The sequence below is a fragment of the Akebia trifoliata genome, chromosome 4, assembly GCF_017979445.1.
Source record: "Akebia trifoliata isolate Shusen 1 chromosome 4, ASM1797944v1, whole genome shotgun sequence".
Taxonomy (NCBI): Eukaryota; Viridiplantae; Streptophyta; class Magnoliopsida; order Ranunculales; family Lardizabalaceae; genus Akebia; species Akebia trifoliata.
This window is the reverse complement of record NC_141378.1, coordinates 44,062,261-44,076,245: the sequence shown is the minus strand read 5'-3', so window position 1 is coordinate 44,076,245 and position 13,985 is coordinate 44,062,261. Positions and strand designations below refer to the sequence as shown.

Below are 13,985 nucleotides of genomic sequence, written 5' to 3'. Positions count from 1 at the left end.
TTTCCACTTCATCGATCTTTTTCTATGGAAAACGATTTAGGGTAAATTACCATTTCGTGATCAATTTTTGACAAATTTATGATTTCAAATCAATTATTTAAGATGATTAATGTTAAGGAAAAAAAAATGGAGGAAAAGATGCCTAAACTTAGAAAGAAAAATTAATAAGATTTTTTAATAGATTTGTTTAAAAAAAAAAATGAAGAAATATAGGTTTGAAGGTGATTACTGTGAACATATGGATTGGAAATTGATAAGAATGCAAAATGTCATATTTTTCTCCTTTAATATTTAGTCCTTTATACATATTTAGTGCCTAAATGTACTCATTATTCTTTTATTTTGATTTAGGATGCAAATGGAGGTGTTAAGTGCAAAACGAAATTAATTGGGCGATTTTGGACAGTTTTGACATCACTTCGTAATCTGGGCATAACTCTCTCATCCAAACTCCAATTGAGATGATTCCAAATGCTATGGAACGCTGAGAAAAAGATCTACAACTTTCGTGTTTTGAGTTTTAAGTGATAATGACTGTATCAAGGTCAAAATTAGGTTTGAAGTTGCTGCACGTAAACTGTTGACGCGAATTTGTTAAAAATTTGACGAGGTTTATTTTCGAAAGTCTCCAAATCTAGTGCACGAAAATTCCAACTAAAACACCACTTTCCTAATTATATTAGGACTTTATTTTATTTTAATTAGTCAGATTTATATATTGTTATTAGAGGATAAGATTTAGGATTTTTTTTAGGAGATTTTGTTAGCTTCTAAGAAGGAAGAGAAGAACGGGTAAAAGAAAGGAAAAAAAAGGAAGATCGCTCTCTCTCTATTAGGATTTTTTTTTTTTTAATCTTTTCTTTAGGAAAGAGGTGGCTGAAACTGGGGGAACTAGGGGTCAACGAGTTGCTATCAAGAAGAAGGAGAAGTTGCTGAAATTTTTCAGCAACATTATTGCCGTGAGAAACATCACCACCAACACATCTCAAACTTCTTTGGTTGTGTTAAAAAGTGTAACCCTTATGACTTTTATTTATTTTTATTATTGCAACCCTAGTTGCTTTTGGATTAAAGAACATCTTGTTGGATTCTTAAGTTGGAAAATTTTAATTCAATGAGTTTGTGACTTTCAGATTCATTAATTGATGTTTTCGGATTGGTGATATGTAGACACATGAATCAGTGAATTTTAATTATGTATGCTGAATTTTCAGTTTGGTCATATTGAAAACTTTGATATTAACGGTCATTGAAGCCATAATTGTATCTCTAATCACCTAATTGATTTGGAATATGATTTAAAAGTGGTAAAAACTATGAACAATAGTTGTGATCTAAAAATTGCATGTTCTTTAGCCATGGACTTTTCCATAGGTTTGAAGAGTAGGTTATTGAATCATAATTCCTTTTAATCTTAATGATTTGTTTAAGAAGTTGTAAGGATACGCCAAGTATTAACTTGATTGCTTAATCAAAATAACTAGGTAATGGACTTTTCCAAAACCCTAGGGATTATCTAAAAAGGAATTTATAAGATGCATGATCTCTTTAGGCTTGCACTTTGATTCAATTCGGATATGTAATTAAGGCATAAAATTCGTTATCTATGTTGAAGCAATTTGATTAGTCATTTAATGAATTTGTTTTTCTGAATTGTGAGAGAAGATGATCAATTGTAAATAATTATTTCTTTATTTTTATTTTTATTATTATTATTTCTTTCTTTTTATTTTTATTATTATTTTTTTTAATCCGAATCACCAAAATTGAAACCCCTACAAATTTGTGTAGTACATTTGTTTTCAATTTGTTAATTAAACTAACTAAAATTTGTTATGACTCTTTAAGAATAGGAGTACCCGCAATCCCCGGCCAATAACGATACCCTACAAATCACTTTACTACAATCTTCTATAGGGTTTATTGATGACTAAAAATCTGGTCAATCAGAAATTTTATGAAAGTTTCCTTTTATAATCTTTTCAACACATTCAACCATCTAATAGACATTATAATGAATTCAAAGGTTTTCCTATTAAAGCAATGTGGTTTGTCAATTAATAATTAGTTTATCATAATTCAATTCTTTTTTTGATTCTAAGTTCTCATTAGTATTGGATCGTGCATGCACTTTTTTAGATCAAGCAATGACTTGACTCCGTCAAGTCAACCGAGTTCCAAAGTTGACTCAATGAGTTGATCCCAAATGAATTTCAATGCTGAGTTGCTTCAAAATTCAATCAAGGTGAGTCGACTTTGAAGAGTTTTTATACATTGCATCCCCTCCAAAAAAAGCATGGTAAATTTGAGTACTATAGTTAGTTATAGATCTTGAGATTCACGACCTGTACAACATGATTTATACATAATTATGATATATAGGTGCATCGAAACAATGTGTATGCGATGCTTATTATAGTGTATTGCACCAAATAACTTAATGATTTATATTTATACTAGAGTTTGTTGGTGTTATAAGCATCCTCTTTGGGATTAAGGGGATAAAAAAGTCTGAGGTATTATTATTATTATTATTATTATTTTTGAGATTAAAATGATAAAAGATAAAAAATAATAAAGTGAATTAAAAAAGTAAAAGAGAAAATACACTAATATTAAGAGTGTGAAGAAGAAAGATAATAAAGTGGGCTCAACAAAAATTATTATTGGATAAGATGTTTATCCTAGTTAGATTTGCCTCCCACAAAAGTGGACCCTACATAGTACATAGTTATGCAACATGGTTCGTAAAGAAGTTAATTGTGCTTCTCTTTATTTTTAATTCCATGCTTATAATATGTGGAAAACATCCACTTGAAATGATTGTTGTAGTCACTATTTTTATATGATTTTTTTTTCTTTATAAGGGCAAAGAAACATCTCTAAATTGTTGAGAAATTTGAGAAAACTAAAAAGAATGAATTTATTATCTTTCTTCTCACTTGTTTCATTGCTTAGAACCAACTTTTAACTTTCGCAAATATAGTAGTTCTTTTGTATAAGTGAATATTTCTTAATTTCCCTTTATCAAATTACAAAGGAGTAGATGAATAAATCGTTTATTATGAGAAATTGAAAGAACACGTAAAAATTCATATGTCCTCCAATAATTTTCAAAGAGTTCATTTCATGTACAACTTTTACGGATTGTATCCCAATTAAAAATAAAGAAATTAAGTGATGAATAGTCGACAATAAATAAAAGTTGGAGTCCAGATTTCTATTTCTGGAATTTAAGATTTTATATGAGATTAATTATAAATGTAAACAATTTAAGAAATTGGGACGTAATAAGTAAAAGTTGGTTTTGAGTTTTGAAGAGTGTATTGAGTTTTAATATGATAAATAATTTAAGAAATTGGGATGTAATAAGTAAGTAAAAGTTGGGTTGCTAATAACAGCTCTCATTCAGAATTATAAAAACCAATCTTATCTTAACCTATTGAGAATTTAATATTTTAGGGATTAGGATTTAGAGGTAAATCCGGACAATTAAAACAAGGTTCATCATCGAACCCACTATCGAATCAAATTGATATAAAACTTAATTAGTAACATCATTTTGTAATTGGGCTGTCAAATGATCAGATCATATTCAAAATCCATTCTGTTTGATTCCATAACTTCGTTTCTAGAGTGATGATTTGAATTCTAACAAGGACCTGATTTGATAAACTATTCAGTTTGTTCTATATCAATCAATCAATCACTATCCGATATTTTCTAATTGTACAAAATGTATAAATTATAAATCAATAAAGTTTCAAAATCAGATCGGGATAAGATTAATCATCCCTTAATCAAGCAAAAAAAATTAACAAAGAAAAAAAACTGTAATAGGTTAATTACTCTCCCAGTTTTCTATTATTGTAAATAAAATATCATTTTTTCTCTTTCTATGTTATTGTAAATTTATTTTCTTTTGTTTTTTGTTTTTTAATGATTTAAAGGATAGATCAAAGTCATCCTCTCAGAGTTATTAGAAGATGAAACTGGTGGTTCTGAGGAGTAAGGATAACAAGCTCTCCTTAGCTCCTTAAACCTTTCGATGTCGAATTTCTTAGTCTTCATAAGTTGCTTCTGTTTCGCGTTGAAACGGTTTTCGAAAAGTCCTTCGAAAGATGGGTCCTTTGAAGTCCTGAGAAAGAAAGTGTACCCAGAAAAGAAGTACGTCGACGAGATGAAAAAGCAAATGGGCTCCATAACATCCCAAGAGAGATCCCAAAAAGTGAGCTTCATGAGCCCAACTGTTTGAAAGACGAGAAAGCCCAACCCACACCAAAGTTCTTTTCGGACCATTATTTTTGCTTCTTTGTCGATATCTTCCTTCTCTTTTTCCATTTTTGCGAGTTCTTCTCTTCTTGGATTGCTTGGATGAGTTATTGATATGGGAATTACGTCCTCGATTGCTTTCGCTACCTGCAACAAGCAAGTGTTGAAAAAAAAAATAAGTATAACATGATTTTAAAACACCAAAATTCGATTTTCAAATCAAATTAATTGAATATAAGGGATTTGTAATTTTTAAAAATATTTATATAAAAAAAAATACTAATTCAACTCAATTAATTTTCAAACTGATTTGATCGCTCCAACCAGTCATCTCAAAATCCCAACCGAGTCAAGTTGACTAGGCTGAGGTTTGAATTGACTCAATGAGTTCCAAAACTATAGTTTATGCTTAATAAAGCTAGCCAACTATTGCAGACTTTATATGAAATGTGAGGGCATCCTATTAGGTGGGGGCCACCAATCAAGCTCAGATCAATTTGATTTCGTCCATCCAACTTTTGTTTTAATTAAGTCAAAATAGTTCTTCAACTTTTCATATAAACTATATAGATTGAAGTTTAAAAGAACCATCTTTCCCACAAATAAATTATTATTTGTAAAGAATATCAATTTTAATTAAAAAAATAATTTATATCTTTATTACAATAAATTTTGTAAATAAATATGTTGATTCAAGGTTGTAATTGATTTGTTACCAATCCAACAAGGATCAAAATGAGAATCTTAATGGATTAGGTTTTTATCCGAATGTAAGATCCAGAACCGATCTAATAACAATTGACTCGAGTCTAGATCAGATCAAATCCGATTTGATGTACAAAATCTAAATAAATTTGAAATATTTAAATAAATATATAATATAATTTAGATAATTTCTTACTATTTATCAAATTGGGACATGGCCAATCCAGATCAGATCCAGTAAGATATCAGATTGAATCCTTATCGGAATCTAAATTATTGAATCAGACCCAAAGTTATCTGATCATAGCGGATCTGATTTTGGGTCTGCTCCGGTCCACTCAGCCCTACCAATTCCATTTATCTTTGAATTGAAGATAAGAATAGAAATTAAAATTAAAAAAAAAAAAAAAAAAAGATAAAAGATAAAAGATAAAAAAGAAAAAAGAAAAGAAGGCTAGTTCCAATTCTAGCGACCTAAAAAATAACTTGAAAAAAATATTATAAATCCAATTTTAGGCACCTTAGAAATTTCTTTTTCTTATTTTTACTTTCTATAGGAACCACACTTTTTCTTTTTCTTAGTTTCATTCAATGGTGAGACTAATTTTCCTAAAAGGGCCTTTGTTGAATGGGAAAAATCAGGCCAAATCAAGTTTTCCTGCAGAAAGAAAAACATTAAAAAATAATAACAATAATAAAGAATAAAATAAAATAAAATAAAATATTATCAAATCGTCCCTAAAAAAAAGCCAAAGCAATAGCTTAAGGTTAGATAAGAAAAGAAAACAGAAGCCTTTAAAAAAAAAAAAAAACCATAAATGTTTGATCTCTGTGTCTGGCGTCGTTTAAGGTTATTTGAAAAAAAAAAAATTGGAAGTTGAAATTAGTCTGCTCTGAATGCAATTTCGGATTAAAAAGCAACAATTTCAGACAAAGTTGATTCCACAAGGAGAAAGATCAAATTATTACCTGATCTGGGCGAAGAAACACAACATTTCCCAGCACAATAACAGCTCCAGATTCATCCAACATCTTCGCAAACTCCAATCCTTGATCTAAATTCGAACCTTCTTTGCAGATCTGAACGTATTCCAAATATGAAATACGACTCTTTGGAATCTCTCTCAATGTCGATTTCAACTTCTCCATCTGCGAAATCTTCAACAGTTTTCTCGCATCTTCGACTGAGATTCTATCCAAAGAATCCAATTTTCTCTCAGGAGGACGAATCAATCCTTCCAATTGAATACGATCTCTACTTATATTCACCTCTTTCAGCTTCTCCATCAACTTCTCACCAATCGGAAGTGAACGGAGTTCCGTCGATGAGGGTGACTGAAATCGCCGGAAAAATCCATTCTCCGAGGAATCTGGAGCTGTGAGAAGTTCATGCTTGAAGCTCATTTTTGCAAGATTTTGAGAGATTAGGTTTTGTATAGATGTAGACGACAATGGAGAGCGAGTTAGAGTTAGGTTTAGAGTTGGAGATGAGAGTTTGGTGATGTTGTAGAGACGATGAGCTAAGGTTCTTCGAAGCGCCATTGATGAACAGAAGAGAGAGAAAAATCCCAAAAAAAAAAAAAAAAATTTAGAGAGAGAAATGGGTTTTTATCTCTACAGCTCCAAATTGAGGGCGGTGTTTCAGGTCATTTGGATTACATCAACTGTGGAGGTGTTTCAGTTCTATACATATAAGGTTCCAACAAAGAAGAAAGAAACAAAAGGCGTTTTAAAATGTCGCGATATTTTGAAATTGAAAATCAAGCGAGAAAAAGCATCAATTCGTTTTGGGTGATTTGGGTTTATCGGATGTACCTATCCCAAACTCAGATCTAAATGAGGAATAAAGAAAGATACTAAAAGAACTTCAAAATAACGCGATATTTCGAAATTGAAAACCACGAGAGTAAAAGCATTAATTCGTTTGGTGATTTGGATATATTGGATGTAATAAGCCTCCAAATTTAGTGAAATATTTGAGATATCCTTTTATGTTCTCAAATTGATGGTGTAAACCCTTGACTTCAGTCAACACTAAAAGATGTATAAAAAGTGACATAAATAACCTTATATTTCAACTTATAGCTAAAATTCTTGATTTTTAATGTTAATTTTGAGCTCTTGAATTTCCTTTGACGCAAATGTATAAGAGATTGAAGGCAATTAAGAAATTTTACTTTTAGCCTATTCAACGTTCTCTTTTCTTTATCGTCTATGATTTCTAGTAAAAAATCTTTTTTTTTTCCTAATTAAAAATTTTATAATTTTTTAAAATTCTATCTTAGTCTTGACATTTAAGCATTGAGGGAGAGAATTTATAGGCTTGAAGAAAAGAAAAAAATGACTTATTTATGGATGTTTAAGATGAATGATTTAGATAGAAAAATCAAAGATATTTTTTGTTAGAAGTGTAAGATGATGGTGTTTAAGTCATTTTCTTTAGTCTTACATAGTAGAACAAGGTCAAGGGTATAATTCATTTTTGAAAAAGGGAATATTCGACAAAATGTTCTGATTTCATAAAAATAGCGAACGAACGAGACTTTGGCCTAAAGTTAACGTAAAAAGACGAAAGCACCCTCAACTAAGAAACGGTGAGGGGAGTAATAATGATGGAATCTTTTTCATTAGTAAAACCATCCCACGTAAGTACTAACGTCGGAGTTAGTTTTAACAGCATCATCGTCTAGAATTAGTGTGCCAACCTGACGATGATACTCTCTGTCATTGTTAACCACTAGATGAAACGGGAGCACCATAATATAATGTTTTCGGATGTATACGTGACTTTTCTCTGTTTATGATACACGTTTTTGGATTAAAACGTTTACGTGTCGCCGCATCCATTGAATGACGTTAGGAGCACCATAGTCAAGGTGATACCATCATCTTGACCGTTAGATGATATAGGAGACTCAACTTTAGATTAAAACGTTTACGTGTCGCCACATAGACTTAGTTGTTGACCGTTGAATGAGATTGAGAGCACCATAATATAAAGTTGTCGGATGTACACATGATTTTTCTCTGTTTGCGGTTTTCGTTTACGTGTCGCCACATACAATTAGTTGTTGCCCATTAAATGAGATTAAGAGGACCATCAAATAATTAATAGTATTAGATAGAAAACGTGACGCCACATACACTTTTGATATGGGAGCACCATAATAAAATGCTGTCGCATGTATAAATGATTTTTCTTTGTTTGAGGATTTTGTTTTGGATCAAAACGTATACGTGTCGCCACATACAATCAGTTGGTGACCATTAAATGCCATTGAGAGCACCATTAAATAATTAAGGCTAATGATTTTTTGACTCAAGTATTTTCACGCGATCTGATGTGGCAAGGGCATACAACGGTCAATTGATTTCTTGTGTATCTCAAAGCATTCTGAAAAAATAGATCAACAATTCTGTACTCTTGTCATGTCAAACTTGGTGAAAATATTCAGGTCAAAAAATCACGGCTCAATAATCAATTATATTAGATACAAATGTGATTTTTCTCTAATTCATATTTTCAATGAAAAACACGAGTCTATCGCCACATACATTTTATGTCATATCCTATAGTTTCAAAATTAAAAAACTCAACTGATTTTATAAAATATTATATATTCATTATTAAATTTTAACTAAAGAATTATAAAATTAGGGTGAGTTAAATAATCCTTGACCCTTTGATAAATAGTTGAACATCCTTTGTGTTTTTAAACCGATGACATGCCCACTTAACCTCGATCTTCTATTATAGATTAAAGTAATGATTTTCTGACACCCCCCCTAAGTTCTGACGTGGCATGTGTTAGAATCATAGATTATTTTTCTCGGGATATGCAATTGCACATATTTATGGGGATGTACAATTGTGTATCCCAAAGAAAATAGATTTATGGTCTAGCTCATGCATTAGGGGGCGTATGTGGACATGTGTCAGAGGAGGCGTTAGGGAATCACAAGTCTATAGATTAATACTAATTTCCCTAAATGCCTCAATCTCACCATCTACTTCTAGTCAAAAGATCTTTGACTTTTTTCTTAAAATCCAACATTTTAAACCTCACCAAAACCTTACATAGAAAATTCTCGATTTTCTACTCCTTCAAGAATCCAACCTCACTGAAACACTAGATATTTCTACCTAGAAGTCCATCGTTCTCTATCATGTGCAATGTGGAAAGAGTTGGCTAACAACTTTATTTTTAGAGTCGTGATTTTCTGACTCCCACTTTGACATACTCCCCCTCTACTCTCCTGACATGGCATGTGCATAGAACCATAGATTTTTTTCTTGGGATACACAACTGCACATATTTATGGGCATTTGCAACTGTGTATCTTGATGAAACACATTTTAGTAGGAGTTTAAAATATATTGGACTTGTAACCAACCCATTATTTTTTATATGGCACGTAGTCCAGTGTATTTATTCTCCAACCAAATTGCTCCATGTAGACAATGTATGCTATTATAGGAGCCATACCCTTGTTAGCAATCTCCTATTTAATTCTTGAAAAATTCATGAAATTTTATGAAAGTATTATTCTCCGGACTATTGAACTATTTTGAGTAATTCACACATTTTAAGTTAAAAAATAATAAAACATGCTTTTTTTTATATACAAATTTTATGACTTTTATGAATTTATTAAAAAACTCGAAATTCTATTATAACTTGTCAGGTCACACAAGTAAACTTTGAAATGGCCTTAAATAAATTTTTTTGAGGAATACACCTTTTACCCTTTTATTTAAAAAAATAATAATGATATGGCCATCTACATGTATTTGAGATTACACCTTAAATTTTCAAAAATATGATTTGTCCATTGGCTTTGGTTTTCTTTTACAAATCAATGGGCAATAACTTCAATACCATCATTATCACCACCATCATTATTACCTTTGTCAACATATCATCACCCTCACCATCACCAATTTTATCATTACCATCACTATTAACGTCACTATCGTATTATTGAATTTTTGAAATTAGATGGATAATACATGTATGAAGCATATGCCGCATATTTTTCATTTATCGAATTTTAGACCGGATTTTTGCAATCTAAAATTGATTAGAACTCAAAATTTTCACAAATCGAATTTTAGTCATATTCTAAATTGCTAACAAAGAGCCAGACACCACTCTAGATCTTGACTCTACTCTTTTTAGTTAAATTGCGAAGTTCCAAAACATTTTAGGGGTTGAACCCACTTTCCTCCCTCAAAGAAAGGGAAGCATCTCACCACCTATGCAACGCAACATAGAAGAATACAACGAAACATTAATACTTTTGTTCTTTTAATAATAATAATAATAATAATAATGATGGCCTCTACTATACAAATGAGGGCATATTCTTCTCTTTACAAGTAATACATAGTTTATCTAGTTTTAATAAATAATATAACTTTTTTAATATATATAAAAGGAAAATTTTAATTAAATTGGCTATCTAATTATACACCTTTCAACACTATAATTAAATGTGTTTCATCAATTCGATACACATTATATTCTACTCCTAATTCAAGGACAACATAACTATGGTGAAATCACATATCAAGTTATAGATTGGAAGTATGAGTTCTTGAAATATGTCAAAAGAAAAAAAAAGAAACTTTTCCAACTAAATGCAATTCAATTTTAAGAGGGATAAAATAAATAAAGTACCTGTAAGACTCTCCGATACTTAAGTTCTGAAGCAACATTAGAATACTATACTAGAAAAAATACATGACATCAACTATATTACCCATCTTTTAATTTATTATATAATATTTCTTTATCTCTGTTTTATTTTGTTAATTTTCTTTTATATTGGAATTTTTGCCACTTAAAAGTAATTACCTTTATCTTGGAAATTTTTCCCTTTTTATTGGGATTATCCTATTATGAACTTGATCATGCTTTTCTTCACGATCTATGGAATCATTACTATTTACATTTTTTTATTTTTTTTCATATCTTTAGTCTATTTATGATCCATAATTTAATTTTTTCAATATAATTGTTTCTTTATAGAAATTTTTTGGGATGATATATCTTAGCTTGGATGATGGCCCAGACCATATATAATCTATCATTCAACTTAAAGCCTCAAGCAATATAAGTTACTCACTTTCTTTTCTTCGAGAATGCCTATTATATTTATCTCACGGTACCACATGTGCAATAGGGGGATAAATATTATATTTACCCTACAATACACTTCTTTAATAATATTGGAAGACCACTTTACCCATGTTGTTTATTGTTTCATTTATTTTATTGATAACTGTCGATAATAAATTTCAACTTGTAAAATAAGATAGCAAATAATTTTATTGGTTTTGATGAAAAAGAGATACAAATCTCAGTATTTTCTTTTGATTAACAATCAAGTATAAAAAGATGACGTATATATATTTTTTTTCGGACTTTATATTTTATCGGTTGAGAAAGGTATTTTGACAATGATTTTGTCCGTGTTTGATCTTCTGTAGATTTTCTTCTTTCTAGACTTCGTGATTTATCGACTGAGAATATTTTATTAGCTTTCGGAGAAAGGCTTTATGCTTAATTTTATCTTTAATCGGAGTCCGGATCTCTTAAGAACTTTGCTTTGTCTCTAGAAAAGGACTTGAAAGCTTATTCTTCTTTAGAGGGAGATATTCTATCTTCTAAGAGAAAGTAATCCTAAGCCCCATTCAAATGAGGGATGCTCTTGTATTTATAGACTTAAAGATAATTTAACTTTTCAATTATACCCAACTAAAAAAGATTTGATTGATTTATTTAAATGTTAAACTCGTCAAAATTCAATTTTAAGGATTCTATAAATTGTTATTGGGTCAAACTCATTTATTTAGGTGTAGGGCCTAATATTTAATATGTGGATCACTTGATTTTATTTGGATCATGGGCTTTATCTACGAAAGCCCAAAACCTAAGTTTGTAGGAGGCACATTTCTAGTTAATGGATGCAATTGTGAGGCCCATTTATAACTTTAGAGACTTGATTTTTATTTATAAACTTTGTTAAGACTTCCTCAAAATTTTGGTGCCTTTAATAACTCTTTTTGATATTATAAAATAACAAATTTCCAATAGATTACAACCTCCATAATGAGTTCATCGTGTAGACATTTCATCGTTTATCTCAAGACCTTTGAAAAAAATCAAAATTTTCTTTATCTTTTCTTTGATAATAATTACACTTATCTTGAGGTGAGATATATACGATGACTCAATAGATAATATGTATATCATCCCACATAATAACGCATGATATTCTTGTAGGAGTTGAGTTAACTATTTTACACGAGGCATTGAAAAAAAAGAAACATGAAATTATTATTATTAATGTTTTATATTTATTATGATAAGGGTTCTAGACTCATAAGCCAATGATGGGGCTTGAACCCAAGACATCTTCATTTGTGGAGGGATGCCTTGGCCAATGTGCCTTAGGCTTGTTGATTGGCATGAAATTTTATTATTATTACGCATTACAAACCACAAATAATTTGTGACACTAGATAGAGAAATATCTCACCCCCTACGCTAAGAAGGCATGTATGAGGATATGAACTCAATCATTAGGCGCACAAAGCATATTCTGAGAATTTTTGCTCTTTTAATAAGACTGGTCTCCGCCATACAAATGAGGGCATATTCTTAATTATCAATATTGGGTTGGGGTATGTGACCTTCAGGTTTTTTCAGAAATAATATTTTTTTAATAAATAAAATATTAAAAACTTATTAAAGGTATAATTGGGGTTTTAAATACCATTATTGTTACTTATCACATTAGTAGTAAAAAATAAATAAATAAATAAATTCGAGGAAAATATTTAATAATGGATCACATAAGGATCTAGACAATAATTTTTTTAATAGAATTAATTTATTATGAAGATTTTAAAAAATATAAAATAAAAAAATGAAGAAATCCAATCAAGTTCTAAATAAAGAATATGTCAGAAATATATACCTATCATATCTTCTCTTTAATTTCCATTAAAAAAATAGTCTTCTTTGAACTTGACGTAAGGATTTGAAAATGAATGGCCATCAAACTCCCTAATTTAAAATTAAAATTCAACTATGAAAATTAATATATTTTTTTTCTTTCAAGGTTCTTAAAATCTTATCCACTACACTATAATAGCACCAGATCATGTTTTTGGTGATGTGGTCTTGAAACTTTCCTTATTAAGCACATCTATTTGTCCACTTTTGGTGAAAGTGCAGTTATAGTTATTGTTTGGTGAGGTTCTTTTTTAGGAAATTTTTCGACATTGTGGGTGATATTTCTAACGTGGAAGTGCGTAAGAACCATAAATGATTTTCATTGAGATACGAATGAGATATCAATGAAAAGCATCTATGACTGCTATACACTTTCACGTCAAAAATGTCTTCCATGACATCCCTCACAATGTTACTTTAACATTATCCTTTTGCAAAATGTCAAGTAGTTTTCATATTCTTGTCAAACTATAATTGAGTATAATTAGCGCTTTTTGAGCGTCAAAAAGTAATAGCGTTCGAATATCACAGAAAAGGGTGATTTAGACATATCCCTCATATTTTGCTAAATATTAAAGACACCCCCTATGTTTTTAAAATAATGACATGCATCCCTTGGCATCAGTTTTCACTTTTCTACATAGACTAAGGGAAAGAGATTTGAACACCTTCATCTTTAATCTCTAATAATAAAAAAAATCTAGATTTTTCTTCTAAAACCAATCATCTTCAACCTCATTGGATAAAATGTTTAACCCTCATAACTATCTTAAGATTTTACCTACTTTAACTTTCAAATCTCAAGGTAAGATAAAAATTTTTAGGAAATATAAAACAATGAAATTTTAGGTTAAAAAATTTAGAATTTTCTACAAAGAAGGCAATATAAAAATGATGAATTAAAATAAGGTTAAATAGATAAAGATTACCCTATAAGTTGAAGAGCTTGAAGATTACTTGTTTTGGAAAGAAAAAATAAATAAT

The 13,985-nt window shown here is 30.0% G+C and overlaps 1 protein-coding gene across 1 annotated transcript; it reads right to left on the bottom strand.

The window, feature by feature from the left end:
• Positions 1–3,915: 3,915 nt before the first annotated feature.
• LOC147405170 (calcium uniporter protein 3, mitochondrial-like) lies at positions 3,916–6,627 on the bottom strand. The gene is made up of 2 exons (XM_086441391.1): positions 5,947–6,627; positions 3,916–4,419 (listed from the first exon to the last, which is right to left on the bottom strand). Exons 1-2 carry the CDS (start codon positions 6,517–6,519, stop codon positions 3,937–3,939), a joined length of 1,056 nt encoding a protein of 351 aa, XP_086297517.1. The 5' UTR covers positions 6,520–6,627; the 3' UTR covers positions 3,916–3,936.
• Between the last annotated feature and the right edge of the window lie 7,358 nt (positions 6,628–13,985).

What these genes read in the sequence shown, in the direction of transcription:
- LOC147405170 (XM_086441391.1), bottom strand. Translation starts at nt 6,519, where the DNA reads ATGGCGCTTCGAAGAACCTTAGCTCATCGTCTCTACAACATCACCAAA. An exon ending in TGTTTCTTCGCCCAGATCAG is followed by an intron (nt 4,420 to 5,946) that starts GTAATAATTTGA and finishes TGCTTGTTGCAG; the next exon opens with GTAGCGAAAGCAATCGAGGA.